At 44.2% G+C, this 19,592-nt stretch overlaps 1 protein-coding gene across 1 annotated transcript in view; it reads right to left on the bottom strand.

The window, feature by feature from the left end:
* The window catches only part of LOC140726959 (rho guanine nucleotide exchange factor 17-like), a 474,355-nt gene extending 468,855 nt beyond the window's left edge, over positions 1–5,500 (bottom strand). The window contains 1 exon segment of the mRNA XM_073044006.1: positions 1,220–5,500. Within this exon segment, the coding sequence (XP_072900107.1) occupies positions 1,220–5,026 (3,807 nt within the window). The 5' untranslated portion in view covers positions 5,027–5,500.
* Positions 5,501–19,592: the final 14,092 nt, after the last annotated feature.

The raw sequence follows: 19,592 nt of genomic DNA, 5'->3' as shown, positions 1-19,592 counted from the left end.
TTGTAACTTCATGTTCAAAGGTCAAAGTAAATTTATTATTGAAGTATGTATATGTTACCATATTCTACTTTGAGATTCATTTTCTTGCAAGCCTTTACAGGCAAAATGAAATACAACAGAATTTCCATTCTATAATTATCCACACCAAGCACATCTTAAAGGAGCACTGCCGCAAGAAAACAGTATCCAGTATCAAAGACTCTGACCATCCAAGCCAGGCCCTCTTCTTGCTACTGCCATTGGAGAAGGGGTACAGAAGCCTTGGGTCCCACCTCACCAGATTCAGGGACAGTTATAATCCTTCAACCTTCAGGCTCCAAAACCAACATGGATAACTGCACTCACTTCGACACTGAATTGATTCCACAACCTAAGGACTCACTTTTAAGGACTTTACAACTCAAGTTCTCAATATTATTTACACACTTGTTTTTGTTTCATATATTTGCACATTGGTTGCTTGTCAGTCTTTGTGTGTAATTTTTCAGTAATTCTACAGTATTTCTGTGTGAATGCCTGCAAGAAAATGAATCTCATGAATATGAATATGAAGAATATGAGTGACATATACGTACTTTGATAATATATTTACTTTGAGCTTTATCCATCCCTGAACACTGCAGGTTCAGAAGGAAGTCAACAGGTCATGGCAAGACCCAAGCGTTACACTGATAACGTCCTGCCCAGCTACTACAAACGGAGCGAAGAACTTAATCCAATTGTCTTTGCTAGTTGCAGACCTGACAAGTTAGAGTAGACCCTTGTACTCTTGCAGCCACAGAATTAAATTTCTTCCTAAGTGAAAGCTACATTAGATTTTAAAGGAAAAGATATACTGCTGAATAAGCTTTGTTGTTCAGAACTAATTTTGGAACCCATACAGCTCTTGAATGTTGGCTGAATTCTTACATTGAGAAAAAGGAATCTGACTTCAACTACAAGGGGCCTTGCTGAACTAAACATCAGTTTTCCCTTCAAGCTGATGGGAACAGATTTCCCAATTCCAAAAAGAGTGCTGTAGATTTGCATTCAAAGGCATTCCTAGAGGTTAAGGTTTAGTCTCTCTTTCTGCGTGATTAAACATGGCAGGAAGTTCAAACAGAAACTCATGGTTATAAACCAAATTACATTGTAGAGCACTTAACAGAACTTTCAGACCAACATGATGTACAAAGAGAGCTTAATCAATGCAAAATAATCTGGAGCCCAATTCACTCACCACTTGAGGCTTGGCTTTGTTCGTGCTTGGTGCCAGTTCTCCATTTGGTTTCGACAGAGAGGGTACACGGTTTTCAGAGCTGGTCGGCGTACCAGGAGTCATGACGGGCAAATCCACAGGAGATACAACGGGTGGTTCCCCCTTCAAAGTGTACTGCTTGGTGACATCTTCCAAGGATGGAGTCTGTGCAAGTGGAAGCTGCTTCCTAGATTGTCTTGTGGGTTCTGGGGTAGCAACGTGAACTGGTTGACTACATGACAAATGTGTTTCAGGTGCAACAACTTTGGACGATATGGGAACGAAACTGGCTGGTTCACTTGTGTGCCTTACGTGCTTGGACAATGGCCTTGTCTTGGCCGGTGGAGATTGGTCCATCTCACCGGGCATCTCATACTTCCTACCTTCCTGTTGTGTCACCCTGTTGTTACGCTTCTTGGAGCTCCGCCGCATTGACCTCGGCGAGAGAACTTCAGTGAGCTTTGGGTGCAGGCTGAAGCTCTGCAAGTTCGCTTTATCCTGCTCCTCAATCACCTGCAAAGGCAACGTGCGCTCGGATTGTGAGCGGGACTTCCTAACCTGTTTGGAAAACTCTTCCAGGTCCCCCACCTCATCTCGCTGCTCAGAAAGGATCGGTTCACTGCTGGATGTGGGAATCGCCTGCTCCATCTCCGTTATAGGCTCACTGGGACCCTTGAAGCCTGGCGTGGACAACTCTCCCCTCCGACTTGGGTCACTTAATGACTTCTTCTTCACCAGCTTCCCATTACCTTTCTCATCGATCAGGTTGTCCATGGTTCCTGGCTCCCTGACTATGCGCTGGATGACAGTGTTGTAGTCCTTCAGCCCATCACTGCACACCGACAGGTCGCTGGCTGCGCTCCCAGTGCATTCCGATAAGGCAGTGGTTGAGCATTCCAGGATGCTCCCTTTCACAGAGTTTAGCGAGCCCAGCAGGTTGCTGTCGACAGAGAAATGCTCGCTCTCCTCCGGACACTTCCGGTGGGGCATCGGGTCACTGAAGGACCGGTACGTGTCGCCGCTGGACTCCCCGTTGCTCCCGTTGCTGGAATCGGACCCATTGTTGCCTCCGGGAGGGTATTTCCGTCTGCGTCGAACGGAACTGGGAGTCGAAGGGGGATCCAGTGTCACAGGGGTGGCAGTTTTATTGTACACCACATCTCCTCCGATTGCAACGCTCTCGTAGCCGGCCCTCACTGCGGCCATTGCTGGAGCAGACCCCTTGCTGGCAAGCAGCTCCTGGTGATCCTCCACGCTCGTGCCGCTGGCTGGCTTGCGTTCCAACACGTGACTAGATATGTCCTTGTACAAAGTGCTGCTGGATCCATTTTCAGGCTCGGTAACAATCCCCTCGTCAGTCATACTCGACTCAGGGCCCGACAGGTCATCCGCCGATTTCCCACCCGACAGGTTCTCCTCGGATCCTCCCCGCTGCGCGCTCTTTAGCTCTCCAGCCTCTGAAGCAGCTAGAACCTCAGGGTCCTTTGGAAACAGCCCGACCTCCTCCTCGCGCTCATGACACTCCCCCTCCTTCTGGCCAAAGTCATCGAGGGGTTCCTTCTGGGACCACATCATGTTGATCTTCTCGAAGAGCTGCCCAGCCTCCTGGATGTACTGAACCTGCATGTCAACGGGCCGCACGTCCTCGCCTCTCTGCCCCACGCTGTCCTGGCCCTCACCCTCTGAAGCAGAATCACAGCAACCTATGTTCGCAAGCATGACTTCTGAAGTACTGGGTTTCATGACGCTGTGAGGCACCAGCCTGCGGGGAGCTGGCTTGTCGGAGTATGTGAAAGACTTGGCACGGCGGAGAGTCGCTGTGAGGTCTTTGAGAGTGGGGCGTGCACTCCCCGGCTGCTGGCTCAGAGACTGGAGTGAGCCCCTTCCCCTCCCCACCGAGGCAAGCTCCCGCAGCCGGTTAGCACTTGGGCACTGGGTGCCTCCAGTGCGGCTGGGATTAACCCCATCACTGGGATAGTCTTCCTTTTCCTTTCTCTTCATCCTGAGAGCTGAAAAGTCCGATTTGAGAAAACTAAACAAAGTCAGTGTTTCCGATGCTATATCAGGATTTGACATAGACTTTCTCTGCTTCGATTTATCAGTGCTACATTCATACTGCGGGCTCACTCTCCCTGCTGAAGTCTCATTCATTACCTTGACAATCCCAAAGGGCAGCTTGGGTCGGGAACGCACTGGTGGTTTGAAATGCTTTGCTGTCTCATCACTGTGACCAAAGACTGGTGACCGGTGCATGCTCATACTCCCTTGGAAGTTCCTGTTTAATCCTGAATAGTGATCTTCCTCCTTTAAAGTTTCAGTGCTGGAATACCTGCTGCTGCTCCGGGAGCTGCCTGGGCTGGGCAGGAATGACTGGATGTTGACTTTTGCAACTCTGGAGACCATTGGTATGGGTGACCCTGAGGTGCTACTGTGAGGCTGATTTACAGTGATGGGCGTTGCACTATCTCCAAGCGGTCCAACGGACCTTTTATGGTTCTGTTCAACTTTGCTTGTCTGGCAGGCTGCTGAGATACAATGTTTTCTCTCACGTGTTAGAGCTGCCAAGCCACACGGTGCCGAGCCCAACTCTCCGGCGGGCAGTGGCTTCAAACCTTCATCGCTTTTACAGACCAAGTGCCCCAGCTGACCTTCCCGCCTCGATGGAGACACGCCGAGGGGACCATCGCTGTCAGACTCATCATCTTTGCTGCCTACCTGCACGCTGGCTTTCTTCTTCCTCAACGACCGTCTCTTGACGTCCCTGTGGACCACGGGATGAGGATCCTCGTCGCTGCCGGAAGACCCGTCCTGGGGCCGGGAGAGCTTGCTGGCTCGGCAGCTGGTGTGGGAGGTGCCCTGCGCCGGCTCTCTGCCGTCTTCCCTCTCGTCGCTGGAGCTCGCCTCTGAGCCCGGAGCGGCAGCCGTGAGGACGGCCTGTGGTTTGGAGCAGTTATGCCTGGAATGCGCGCTATCTGATCGCGGACTTGCCTCTTGTTTATGCACACCAGAGGAACACCAAGGCAACATTGGAGCTGGTGGAAAGAAACTCCGAGGGGGTGGCGGTGGCGGTTGACCGCTGATGCTCTCACTCCAGCTGGCCTGGGCACCTTCGGTCTCGGGACAGGGAGCCCCCTGGCCGGCCGCTTCGCTTTGCTCCAGGGCTACCTCCCATGGGCCGCTGAAGTCAGGGGCGTCGGAACTCGGTCGTGGTGGTCTCCTCTCTCCAAAGAGTTTGAGCATCTCGGCGACGCTGGGCCAGTTGGTGACCTGTCCGGAATTTGGCTGGGCAGCTCGGCCCTGCGGGGGCACCTCGGGTACCTTCACCCCGGGCGTCCCATCTCCCTCCCCGCCGCAGCCCGCGGGTACCGGTTCGAGCCCCGCTTCCTCCTCTCGACTGCCTTTGCCCGGAGCCCAGGACTCCCCTTCGGCAGTCTTATCGTGGAACCGGGCTTTCGGCACGCAGGCTGCCGGGCTGTTCTCCACGGGGTCGAAGAGCTCCGAGAGCTGGCGGATGGACGGGGAGATCGAATGGCTTCTTTTCACCTCCGGGCTGGAGACATTGGCAGAAACCAGTTTGGAGACTGACCGCACTTTGCCGGTAGACCTGACCACACTTTGTTGACTGCCGGCTCCAGCAGCCTCGCATATGGGGGGCTGGGCAACACTGGATAAAAGTTTCGGCTCCTGCTGACTCTCATCAGCCGAGATTTTGGGTCTCCACTCGCTCAGATATTTCAATGAAATACTTCTATAAACAGTCACTTTTCTCCCTTGATCTTTTTCCGCCATCGCTTTTTAAAATATTTTCTCCCTTTCACATCCACTGTTCCAGAGGTCGCGTTTTGTAACCCACCCAATACATTGTTGATCTATTTCTTTTGCACCCCCCCCCCGTCTTCCAAATTCCCAAGTTAATAAATACTCACTGAACTAACGCATAAAAGAACAATCCAAGCGAGCAAGGAACAAGCGTTGACCTTTCCGACACTTTGCTCGATTCTTGATCTCATCCATGCGCTGCAGGAGAAAGTTTTGCCAAAAAAAGGAAATTTCCTCTCCAACTTTTTCGCGCTGTGACTTAACTTTTCGAAACCGACTAGTTCCAGACACAACCAACCAAGCCAACAGCATTTTTTAATTTCCCTAGCTGCAGGCGTATTTCTCCGTGCCCACTGGCATTTTGTTTGGTCTCTCCTACAATCTGTTGCCCACTTTTGCGTGACTTTTGTCTTTTTACCCCCCAAAAAAACAAGCCATGCAAATAAAGTGTAGTAAAGGGGGCGGAGAAAGACAACTGGGACGGCCTCTGGGTAAAAAATTGGTGGAGGGGTGGATTAAGATTTCTTAAATTTATTTTGAGGTAGCTCTTGATTCGTAAAATGTGTTTCTGTTGCTTTTAGCTATTGTTTTAAGTGCATCTTTGTGCACGTTAACGGGATTTCTGCGTTGAAAGGCGGGGCCGATTCCTTGCCTACTTACCTTTCTTTGTGTTGGAGACAATTCACCGGAGCCCCCGCCCCCACCCATCTTTCCACGGTTCCTGCCATTAATCAGGCTGTGCAGCACTCGCTATCTTTTTTTTCCTCACCGGCTTTCACCCTAAACTTCTCAAAACGTGTTTTTTGTTTATAACATAAATTATTGTAAGGTGACACGCTCCAGTAATAATCGGTGAAATTGGCGCTCCATTTAAAAGGAAGGCTTTATCGCCCCCACGTGGACTCTGACGTAATTGCAAAAATAGACTGATTTTATCTTTTCTGTGTACAGTATTGCAAATATTCGCCCTTCATTCTGTGTACAAACTATCAAATACAGAGTATATTTATTATCAAAATACGTATATGTCATCGTGTGCTACCTTGAGGTCCAGTTTGTTGCAGGTGTTCACAGTAGAACAAAGAAACACAATATAATGAAAACCTACACACAAAGACTGAAAAACAACCAATGTGCAAAAGAATTCAAATGGTGCAAATAAAAAAAACAAGTAAAAATAAATTGTTTAATTGTTATGTGCCATGTTGTATGACGTGGGCAATTGTGGTCTTTCCATGACCATCATTGTTCTTGACAAATTTTTCTAAAGTGGTTTGCCATTGCCGCCTTCTGGGTAATAAATAATGAAAATATCAGTTGTAGAGTCTTTGAAAGTGACTCCGTAGGTCGTGGAATCAGCTCAGTGTTTATTATTGAGACCCAGCACGGAATAGGACCCCCCCGGCCCTTTGAGCCGTGCTGCCCAGATTTAACGCCAGCCTAGTCATGGGACAATTACAATGACCAATTAACCTCCCAACTGGTACAGCTTTGGACTGTGGGAGGAAACCATGTGGTCACGGGGTGCACGTACAAACTTCTTACAGTCAGCGGTGGTGAGGAGCATGACGTTGCCTATGCTGGTTCAGGAGCCTGATGTTGAAGAGCAAGCACTGTTCCTCAACCTGGTGGCGTGGGACCTGAAACTCCCGCACCTTCTTCCCGATGGTAGCAGCGAGAAGAGAGCATGGCCTGGATGGTGAGGTCCTCGATGATGGACGCTGCTTTCTTGTGGCAACACTCCTCGTAGATGTGCTCAATGGACTGACCTTTCCGGGGTTTCTATCTTCTATCTGCAGACGAGAGTGAGCTGAAAGTTCTCACAACTTGATAACTAGGAAGGCACAAGAGACTGCAACTGCTGGAATCCACAGCAAAAAGAAGCAAAGCTGAAGGAACTCAGCAAATCAGACAGAATCTGCAGAGGGAAATAAGCACCCAATGTCTCGGATCAAGACTCTCCAAATCTAAGGTTGTGATCAAACCCTTGAGAGAAAAACAAAACATCCCCACCAATTGCTGGGCATCTCTAGTTCATGAGTACTTGAAGTGGTGAATGGTGGTATGGCTATTAGGGCTGCTGCCTCACAGTCCCATTGATTCAAAACCTGACCTATAGCACTGTCTGTGTGGAGTCCACACACTCTCTGTGGCCCTGGGAATGACCTCAGCACTCCATGTGCTGAGGAGAGCAGGGAGACAATGGTACAACTTCAGAAAACATTGGGTGGGCCACAGCTGAACAAATGTGTGCTCTGTGCACTACTGGAAAGACACGGCTGCATTTGAGAGGATACAGAGAAGATTCATCAGGAAGAATTTTAGTTACAAAAAGGAACTGACTCTACCAGCTGCACCATTGTTTGACCCTTCTCCAGTTCAAATGATCATCCTGTTTGCCTTCTTCCCCACTTTACCAATGTTGCTTCCTTTCGGAAGTCTCTCTTCCTCAACATTCGTTTGGATCTTACCATTCTGTCATACCCCCATTATTCCTCCCTCACACAACAGGATTAAACTAGTCTGCCAATGCTCTGCCCTTCCTACCAAATGATCATTACCATCCTATAGCTTACAATTATCAAGAGCACTACTAATTATTGGGTTATCTGCAAACATTAATCACTGCTCATACATCCATATGGAAATTGTTAATTTATGTAACAGCATCAACTCCTGTGGTACACCTCCAGCCCTGTGCTCTCAATCACAGAAACAACACCCCACCATCACCATTCTGCCCAATACCAAGGCAATTTTGTATCCAATCTGCCAACTTGACCTGGACGGAATGTGCTCTAAACTTTTGGACCAGTCTGCCATGTGGGGCCTTATCAAAGATCTTGCTGGTCCATGTAGATTACATCAACTGCACAATGAACTGTCATTTTAATTCTCCATCACACTCCAATTTATCATATTTTTTCCTTTAATCCTTAACACTGAGCTTCAATGCAAAAGGGCAAGTTTAAGGAAGAGCATCTCATTTTCTGACTGGGTGCATTCATATTCAGACAATATCAGATGGTTAGAATTTCCAGTCGGCATCAGAACTACATTTTTAGTTCTGTGCAGGCACTGACTGGCCTGCTGAGGATTTTCAGAATTCGCCGGTTTTTATTTCAGATTTCTAGCATCTGCAGATTTTTTTTTGCCTGTGGTCAGAGCTGTACAGGACTGAAGATTCAGCTTGCTATCAAGTGACTATCCATAGTAATTCCAGCTGCCAACATGCAGCCCAAAACATTGTGGCTGACATGAGTACACTCAAAAACTTTAACACGTCAAAAGCAAGCTGCTACCATTGCTAAATACCTGAAATAAAACAGAAAATGCTAGAGATATTCAGAATCCGAATCAGGTTTGCTATCTGAAGTATGTTGTCAAATTTTGTTATTTTGCGGTAGCTGTACAGTGTAAGGCATAAAAAATCACTATAACTTACAATAAGAATATATAAAATAATAAATAGTGGAAAAGAAAGCAAAATAGTGAGGTAGTGTTGATGAGTGATTCAGCAATCTAATACAGAGGGGAAGTAGACTTTCCTAAAATGTTGAATACTTTATACCCCTCGACCTCATCTCTGATGGTAGTAATGGGAAGAGGGCATATTCTAAGTGGTGAGGGTCCTTACAAAGTATAAATTAAAATTTATTATCAGGGTACATACATGTCACCACATTTTCTTTTTTTTCTGTGGGCATACTTAGCAAATCTATAGAACAGTAACTGTAAACAGGCTCAATGAACAAAAAATTGTGCAAATACAAATGTAAATAGCAATAAATGACTAGCATGACATAACAAGATAAAGAGTTCTTAAAGTGGGAACACCAGAAGTAGGATAACTGCAGTTCTCCCCTTTTTGTTCAAGGGCCTGATGTTTGAGGGGTAGTAACTGTTCTTGAACCTGGTGGTGCAAGTCCTGAGGCTCTTGTATCTTCTGCCTGATGGCAGCAGCGAGAAAAGAGCCTGGCCTGGGTGGTCTTTGATAATACATGCTGCTTTTCTACGGCAATGTTTCATATTGATGTGCTCAATGGTTGGGAGGGTTTTACTCATGATGTACTTGGCCAAATCCACTATCTTTTGTAGGATTTTCCATGCAAAGGCATTATACCAGGCTGTAATAAAGCCAATCAGCACACTTTCCACCACGCATCTATAGAAGTTTGCCAAGTTTTTCGATGACATGCCAAAACTCCGCAGGCTCCTGAGGAAATAATGGTGCTGTTGTGCTTTCTTTGAAATTACATTTATAGAACGGATCAGGACAGGTCCTCTGAGATAGTGACACATGCATGCCACCTTCTTCAGGAATTGCCTCCTGAAGATGTCCTTGATTGTGTGCCCGTGATGCAGCTGGCTGAGCCTACAACCTGCTGCAAACTCATACAACTCAAAGGGAATGGAGAAACAGGTCTCATTCAACTCTGAAGGGAATGGAGACAAGTACGGGGACAAGTGTTCACGATTCATGGGAAATGCACATACCGCGAAGAAGGATTCCTATCTGATTCTAAATGGGACAGAGGTCAAGCTTGAATATGGGATTGTTAGGGATTGAACTGGGGTGCTTAGAAGCAGTTGAGGATTCACCATAAATGTTAATCTCTCAGTAACACCGAATGAATTAAAGAAAACCCAAATCCCCATGAGTGGTTTTGTGCAAATTCCGCCACCCTTTTGTTACTGATCATTTCAGTCTTCCTTTCAACACAAAGCTAGAATCAAACACATATCAAATAGAGTAAAGAGTAAATAAACAAGATAGAGTAAAAGGCAGTATCTTTTTCCCAGGTTTGAAGTGTCTAATACTAGAGGGCATGCATTTATGGTGAGAGGGGGTAATTTTAAAGGAGATGTTCAAGGCAAGTTTTTTTACACAGAGAGTTGTGGGTTCCTAGAATGCACTGCCTGGGATGATGGTAGAGGCAAAATCATGAGGGATTGTTAAGAGACATTTAGATAGGCACATGAATGTAAGGACAATTAAGGCATATGAATATTGTATAGGTATAAGGGATTAGCTTAGTTGACCACTTGATTATTGATTTATTTAGTTTGACATGTTGTGGGCCAAAGGGCCTGTTACTGTGCTACTTTCTAAGTATCTTTTACCCATCCATTCAAAAGAAACGTACAATTGGTCCTCTATAATTTGTCATCTCCTGTATTCCTTTGACTTTTGACAGTCCTCTCACTTTAACACAGTGATTCACCATTGGCTGCCGCTGAGTTGGCGGACGGTTGTTCACCTTTAGTGGAGGTGGTTATGCAAGTGGCTCCAGGCCTCTGCCTGTCCAGTTTTACCCTGGGCAGCAGCGACCACAGCTAGGTAGCACTTAAGCATGAAAGATCCCATGCCTCTCCTAGAGAAGCAGAGAATTAACTCCAATGTTGGTCATCAGTTATCCCTCAACCAACTTCACTGACAAGTTATTAACTGATTAGCACATTGCCAGTAGTGTGAGATAATAATCACTTTATTAGATTGCCTTTAAATTAAGGGGGTAATTACCAACATCCTGCAAAGTGATCAATAATTACTTCTATCAGTTACTGTTATTTGAAGCATATTTTTACAATTTTAGATTAAGTGCAAATTAGTCTGCAGCTTCTCATTAATTCCTGTGGTCCATTTGTTTAAATGTGACCAAATAATACTTTTAAAGTCAATCCAGTCGGTAGGTCCTGGCAGAACACTCCATCCCATTTTGTCCTGAATGCTTTCAGATATTCTAGAAACTTCTCACTTTTGAAATTAAACAAAAAGATTCAATCATTATCACATCACTAAGTTCAAATTGCCTACAATATTTACATTACACCTGGGGTGTCAAGTACTCCATCATCTTTAAAGAAGGTTCTCTTTGAGAGATAGGTATTTTATACAGTCTTTCCTCTCCTTTTTCATCAGTGCCCCAAACCTAGTGAACTCAACCTTGAACGCACTCAATCACAATACCCACAGCCTCTCAATGTGGAGAATTCCGATGATTCACAAGCACCGTGCACAAAATGCTGGAAATCTCTAACTTCCAGCAATTTCTCCCGTCTGTCAATTTCCATTTCCCATTCTGGTTACCCTCTCATTTCTTCTCTTGTCCTCACCTTCCTGTCACCTCTCCCTGGTTCCCCTTCTCCTTTATTTCACAGTCCACTGTCCTTTCTTCATTATTTCTTCAGGCCTTTACCTCTTCCATCTACTGCCCCGCAGGATCTTATTTCATACCCCTCCACCACCTCTGGCCCATCTAGTCCATGCTGAACTATTAACCTGCCTAGCCCAATTATCTGCACCACAGACCTCCATATCCTTCCCATCCATTTACCTATCCAAATTTCCTTAAATGTTGAAATCGAACCCACATCCACTGGCAGCTCGTTCCACACTCTTACCATCCTCTGAGTGAAGAGGTTCCCTCCCCCCCATGTTCCCTTTAAAGATTTCTCCTTTCACCCTTAACCCATGACCTCTATTTATAATCTCACCCAACGTGTGAAAAAAAGCCTGCTTGCATTCACCCTATCCATGCCCCTCATAATATTGTATATTTTCTATCAAAATCTCCCCTCATTCTCCTACGCTCTAGGAAATAAAGACCTAACCAATTCAACCTGTCCCTATAACTTAGGTTCTCATGTCCTGGCAACATCCTTGTAAAATTTCTCTGCACTTTTTCAATCTCACTGACATCTTTCCTATAGGTAACTGACAAAAACTGCACACAATACTCCTCTTTTCCATAGATGCTGCCCGGCCTGCTGAGTTCCTCCAGCATTTTGTGTGTGCTACACAATACTCCAAATTAGGCCTCACCAATGTCTTATACAGCTTCAACATAATATCCCAACGCCAGAACTCAGTAGTTTGATTTATGAAGGCCAATGTGACAAAAACTTTCTTTACAACCCTATCTACCTGTGACACCACTTTCAAGAAATTATGGATCTTCATCTTTGTATACTGGACACTGCCCCTTTCCTTTATGTCCTAAAGAAGGGTCTCAGCCAGAAGTTTCAACTGTTTTTCTCCCTCCATAGATGCTTCCTGACATACTGTATTCCTCCAGCTTTTTTTTGTGTGTTGCTCAAGATTCTCAGCATCTGCAGAATTTCTTGTATCTATGATTCACAAGCATCTGACTGAAGAACATTTCTCTCTATGTCTGAAATGGATGATCCATTATCTGGGATTTGTAACCTTAATTCTAGGTTCTTCAGCAGGAGGCAATGGCCCGTCAGTAATTGCCTTGTGCAGCTCTCTCAGAAATAAATGTTTCATTAAATTTGGAGATAAATATGTTGTAGCTCCCTTAGCTTTTGCATAATTAGGTAGCACCACTAGAGGTACTTTGCTGCAGTGCCACAAGCCCATGATCAACTCCATCTCTTGCTGATTAAAGTGCTGAGGAAGATTGAAATCCTCAAGGCAGCAAGTGTTCAGCGCCGTCTACCAGCCTCTTGCTCGCTGCTGCTATAGGATGTTCTCTCTCTCTTGCTTGCTCGCTGGTCCTGAAGGAAGGTCCTTCCATTCAATGATCTCTCTCTCTCTCCCCCCCCCCCCCCCCCCCCCCCCGATGCTGTTGGAGGATGGTGCTGGAGCAAGATTTAATCATCACGGTTTGTAGATTGCCCTCTAATTCATGTTCTATTTTCTGGTCACTTCTCTTTTTTCTTGCTATCCTTGGGTGATTTTCCAATCAGAGCAGCCTGCAGATAATGAATACTGAGCTGAACTGAAATATGCCTTCTGATTTTGTGTTTTATATCCTGTATTTTTAGGGTTTTTTTGTAGCCATCTGCGTGATTTTTTTATTTTGCATGTGGGGTGGGGGGGAGTTGATGTTTTTTTTCTCTGAACGGGTTCCATGGTTCTTCTTTGTTTCGTGGCTGTCTGTGGGGAAGATGGAAGTCAGGGTTGTATGCTGTATATATACTTTGAATCCTTTGATGAAGCCACAGGTTCAATAACAATTGCACCTATTTCATTCTGCTTTGGAAGTGCGAAGGTTTTAACAGTAGTTAAAATATTTGCTTTGCCTCTATGTGACTTAATTAATGTATATTCTTGTCTGAGTATCTGCTAAATATCTGCTACCAGTGAAATGCATTATTACAATTATTAGCTCCCTGGGTTACAATGAAAGGTTGATGTGCATTTTATAAGAGACTATATTAAAACATGTCTTGTCTTAATACAACCTTCTTAATGAACAGGATTCAAAACAATGATTAGGGAAATCACTATTGCTAAATAATTAAGGTTCCAAAGCTCAAAAGATCAGCAGCTCTGACAAGGCACAATTCCTACACAGTGGATCACAGACTTTCTGCACCAGGAACCAAGGCATGGGGATTGTCATGATTAAGAACTTCTTACCTTGAAAAATTTCACTTAGAATCACAAAATGACTCTTGGGAGAAAGGTAAATTGGAATCAACCCAATTGATGATACAATTTAAGCCCTATCTCTAGGAGACATTTAGCAAAATACACCAACTTCAAAGTATTTAGCTTTGCTCAATATTCTCCAGAGGCTATGCACACTACTCATTCAAGCACAGCTAAATGAGTAGCTGTGTATCTGGATTGTCCCTGATTTGGTCAAATATGTGTTCTAAAAAGTTAGCCTGATCAAGCTAAAGGCTCCATTTCTGTGCTGTACAACTCTGACTCTTCAAGCTTAGTATAGAAGTAGTGCAATCACTCAAAATGAGTATGATGTTCTCCTTCCTGGATGTTAGGGTGGTTCCCTTAATAGAGAATGCCTGTGCATGACCTTGTTTAATGTCAGGAGGCTGGTGCATGGGCAGCTGCCTCGCAGTCCTTGACAGGTCAGAGTCAGAGTCCAATGGCCATGGAATCAAGTTGACCCTTCACTGCTGTTTGTCTTCCTCCACCTTCACTACCATTGTGATATGTCATCATCTTCCACCAGCTCCACCGTTGAGGGCTTGGTTGGATCATTCTTTATATGAACCTCTCCCTTGACCTTACCATCGTGGATGACCTCAACAGAAGCTAAGTGCCAGATGGCTAAATTCCAGATACTATCACTCTCAGGAACACACAAGCCTCTCCATCGTGTCGTGGCGATGATCCTTGGAGAAGTATTTGGAAACATTGGAAATTACAAAGTTAAATATTCAGGAAAGATTATGGAAAACCCTTATGAATGAAAAATTACAATTTTATTTGCACAAATCTTGTTAACTGGTTCTTGAAGAAATTACAGGCCACTCATTTTTCGAACTTCGTTTCAAAAAGATGCCAGTTGCTGGCTAAGGCCAAATGGGAACTTGACTTAATCCACTTTTGTGCAACTTTTAAGGCTTTTGTTGGACTACCTTCAGCATGGTTTTTCCTCCTCCTTTGAAACAGAAGAATTAGTTGAAAACGTACAAATCAGCAGGACAGAAAGTTGGAGGGCTATGTAGGAGGGTAGGAGGTTGAAATCTCAGCACAACATCTAGGGGCAAAGTATCTGTCCTGTGCTGTAGGGTTCTATGTTCTCAACAGAAATAGCTTTGAGGGATTCAAATGGTATATGCATTGCTGCACAACAGTCAGTCTCCCAGACCTCAGAGACCAACTCAACCTTTTCAAACTATTATTTTATACCATAACTCATCTGAATTAATACCCCAAAGTTCAATATGGATTTATTATCTAAGTATATATATACATCACCATATACAACCTTGAGATTCATTTCCTTGTGGGCATACCCAATAAATCCATAATAGAATAATAACCATAATAGAATCAATGAAAAAACTGTGGAAAAACAAGAAAAAAAGAAATAATAATCATAAATAAATATTGAGAACTTGAGATGAAGAGTCTTTGAAAGTGAATCCATATATTATGGGAACAGAATCATAATCTGAATCAGGTTCATTATCACTGGCATGTCTCGTGAAATTTGTTAACTTAGCAGCACCAGTTCAATACAATACATAATCTATTAGAAAAATCAATCAGTTGCAGTGTATGTATATTGAATAGATTAAAAATCATGCACAAACAGAAATAATATATATTTTTTAAATGACGTAGTGTTCATGGGTTCAATGTCCATCCAGGAATCAGATGGCAGAGGAGAAGAAGCTGTTCCTGAATCTATGAGTGTGTGCCTTCAGGCTTCTGTATCTCCTACCTGATGGTAACAGTGAGAAAAGGGCATGCCCTGGGTGCTGGAGGTCATTAATAATGGATGCTGCCTTTCTGAGACACCGCTCCTTGAAGATATCCTGGGTATTTTGTAGGCTAGTACCCAAGATGGAGCTGACTAAATTTACGACCCTCTGCAGCTTCTTTCGGTCCTGTGCATTGGACCTCCCCCCCTCCCAACCATACCAGACAGTGATGCAGCCTGTCAGAACACTCTCTACAGTACATCTATAGAAGTTTTTGAGTGTATTTGTTAACATACCAAATCTCTTTAAGCTCTTAATGAAGTATAGTTGCTGTCTGGCTTTCTTTGTAGCTGCATTGATTTGTTGAGACCAGGTTAGGCCCTCAGAGATCTTGACACCCAGGAACTTGAAACTGCTCACTTTCTCCCCTTCTGATCCCTCTATAAGGATTGATATGTGTTCCTTCATATTACCTTTCCTGAAGTCCACAATCAGCACTTATTTCTTACTGATGTTGAATGTAAGGTTGTTGCTATGACACTACTTTACTAGTTGGTATATCATCTCACTTCTGTACGTCATCTCATCTCCATCTGAGATTCTACCAACAATGGTTGTATCGTCATCAAATTTATAGATGGTATTTGAGCTACACCTAGCTGCATAGTCATGGGTATAGAGAGAGTAGTGGGCTAAGCACACACCCCTGAGGTGCACCGGAGTTGATCATCAGCAAGGAGGAGATATTATCACCAATCCACACAGGCTGTGATCTTCCAGTTAGGAAGTCAAGGACCCAGTTGCAGAGGGAGGTACAGAGGCCCAGGTTCTGTAACTTCTTAATCAGAATTATGGGAATGATTATGTTAAATGTTGAGCTATAGTCGATGAACAGCATCCTGACCAGATGGTCTAGGGCTGTGTAGAGAGCCATTGAAGTTGTGTCTGCTGTTGACCTATTGTGGCGATAGGCAAATTGCAATGGGTCCAGGTCCTTGCTGAGGCAGGAGTTCAGTCTAATCATGACCAACCTCTCACAGCATTTCATCACTGTAGATGTGAGTGCTACTGTGCAATAGTCATTCAGGCAGCTCACATTATTCTTCTTAGGCGCTAGAACAGTTCAATGATGGGGAAAGAGAAGTTGAGTGACATATAGTAATTTCCAGCACCTGCAGATTTTCTCTGGCTTGTGACATTATACTATGTCTGAATAATTTGCAATACAAGAGTACAAGATACTATTTGTAATGACAGACTAAGAAAAAATATTAAGATAAAAGGCCAATCCAAATGTAAAGCAGTAAATCTGAACTGTAATAGACAAATAATAAATGGATTATGAAAACCTGGAGTGTATCATTTTTGTTTATAAAAATAGTACGGATAATTGAAGTCTATATTGGCATGCAAATTTGACCATGGAAATATGCATGGATATACTGTACTTCTACTTCCTAATCTCATACTGATATCCTAATGGAGCAGTGGATAACTTTTTGCCTTTAATTTTTACTGATTGAAGAATGCTTTATAGATTCTGATCTCATTTTGCTCATCTCTTTGACCATACAATCCTCAACAGTGCATACTTCCAATTCTGGTCTTTTTGTGCATAACATCAATGCTTCTAATCTATGTAATGGCAAATGTATTTTTATTTGAATCGAGATATTGTAAGGGGAAAAGAGAACTATGATGGGAACAAGGACAGACACACTGTCTTGGATCCAGGTTTGATTGCCTTACACATTCACCTCTATCCCCACCCCCTTCAATTTACATTTTCTGAGTTTCAAAAACTAAGCCAGACCAAGGGTAATTAATGCAATTTTGAGTTAACAGAATTAAAGCAGGGTTGTAGATCCAGAGCAAAAGCTTTCAACAGTTCTGTGTCATGAAAGTTACTTCAAATGCTTTCCAAACAGCCATGAACTCCCAAATTTCAATTAACCAAACTCATGTGCATATTTTGAAATCTGGGTTAGATCTTTGCTGCACCATCTTCTATATTTTTCTTCCCACATACATGAATCCTGGAACACAGATCATTCTCATGATTCTTCAGTCACTGGATATCTTCAGTGATCTAGGGTTTGATCCTGGCTATCAATATCATCCTCAGTTTCTCTCTTCTTTCCCCCAACTCCAATAATCCCACTGGTAGGATTGTCCTATTCCCACTAAATGGCCACTAGAGTGCTTACTGAGAGAGGAATTGATAGGAAGGAGGGTACAATAGGTCAGTGGGGGGGGGGGGGGGAGGGGAGGGGGGGAAATCAGGCAAATGTGATCATTTTAGAAACTAGCAGACTTGGTGGGTCAAAATAGCCTATTTCCAAGAACTGTGGCTTGCTGACAACATATCGCACAACTATTGTGCATCATTAATCAACAGCTTGAACAGTTGCTGGTGGTGTTGAGGTAATTGGTAAGCCATTTAAGATTGGAGATGAGGGGCAATTTCTTCTCACACTACAGTAGCATAGCAGTTAGCACAATGCTATTAAAGCTCGAGGTGTTCCAGAGTTCAATTCCAGTGTCATGTGTAAGATGTCTGCAAATCTTCCCCATGGAATGTGTGGGTTTTCCCTGGGTGCTCCAGTTTCCTGCCACAGTCCAAAGACATACTGAGTAGGTTGATTTGTCATGGTTGGGATAGGGTTAATCAGGTCTGTCAGAGGCTACAGGGGTGGCATGGTTCGAAGGATCTCTCCCTACTCCACACAGCGTCACTAAATAAATAAATTTCAGTGGATGCCTTTTCCGTCAATCTTGGAACTTCAGCAAATTTGCCAGTTCAGCACTACCACTGCTCCTATTAATACCCATAGACACTTTTCATGTTTTGTTTTATATGTAGCAGTATAACTTAATACATGTTCCTATGAACCCAAGAAAGTCTAAAGGGAACAGGAGATATACAAGCACTCTAGATCCTGCATCCAGAACCCACTTGCTCTCTGGACCGACAGGTAATTCCAGATAATAAACTCCAAACACTTGTCGATACCAGATTCCAACATGTTGGTGTATGGCCTCCTCTTTTGCCACAATTAGTCCACACTCAGGTTGGAGGAGTAACACCTCATATTTCATCTAGGTAGCTTCCAACCTGATGGTGTCAACATTGATTTCTCCTACTTTCAGTAATTTTTCCCCTTCCCTCTTCAATTCCCCACTCTGGCCTCTTATCACTTCTCCTCACCTGCCTATCATCCCCTCCTCCTTCCCTTTCTCCAAGTTCCCTCTCCAGGTTCCTCCTCCTTCCACCTATCACCTCCCATCTTCTCACTTTATCTCCCCACTCACCTATCACCTTTTACTCTTCCTCCTCCCCCCACCTTCTCATTCTGGCAACACACACACAAAATGCTGGAGGAACTCAGCAAGTGAAGCAGTATCTATTGAAGTAAACAGTCAATGTTTCTGGCTGACACACTTCTTCAGACTTGGGGAGGGGGGTAGAGAGGAGACTAGGTCTAAGAAAGATGAAGTGCTGGAGAGGAACGAATCCGATAGAGTGGATCATAGAACGGGACCCAGAGTGAATGATAGGCAGTTAAAAGGTAAGAGGGCTAAAGTGGGGAACAGAAAAGGGGAGGGGGAGGAGGGATTTGTTTTAAATAGAAGAAATCAATGCTTATGCCTTCAGATTGGAAGCTACTCAGAATCCATGGAGGGTAGCCTTGTTTTGGCATCTTCCCCATCCCTTTCAGTCCTTATGAAGGACCTCAGCCCAAAATATTGACTGTTTATTCATTTCCTAATATGTTGCCTGACCTGCGTTCTTCAAGCAGTGTGTGTGTTGCTATGGATACCAGATTATTTTATTAGAGATACAGCACAGTAACAGATTCGGGCTCAATGAACCCACTCCGCCCAATTATAAACCTAAGTACTTCTCTAGAATGTGGGAGGAAACTGTCACACAGAGAACATACAAACTCGTTACTGTGACAGGACTGAGACCCAGGTTGCTGACACTGTAAAGCAAATCACTAGCTACCACACTACTGAGCTGGTTTGCTATCATTTGTTATTATTAAAGCTGTCACCTAAGAGTGGCTGGGTGGCAACACATCCATGTTGGCAGGATAATTCTATTCCACAGATGGGAGCTCCCTGCTGAAAAACTGCAGGGAAGATGGACTCTTCAGTAGAGGGCAGTTGTTATTTTGTGGCAACCGAACATCATTCAGATGAATGCCAGCCACATTACTGCTGCCTACATATCCACACTCCCCCAAGGGTGCACTAGGACCCTGTCATCCGCTCTCTACAAAACAAACATCCAGTCTTTTCATAACTGAAGCATATTTCAATCATGTTATTGTTTCTTTCCTGTCCTTTTTATTGCATTCTTTATGCTTTGTTTTTTAAAAAT

Source organism: Hemitrygon akajei, chromosome 4 (genome assembly GCF_048418815.1).
Source record: "Hemitrygon akajei chromosome 4, sHemAka1.3, whole genome shotgun sequence".
Classification (NCBI taxonomy): domain Eukaryota; kingdom Metazoa; phylum Chordata; class Chondrichthyes; order Myliobatiformes; family Dasyatidae; genus Hemitrygon; species Hemitrygon akajei.
This window is presented reverse-complemented; position numbering and strand designations above follow the sequence as displayed.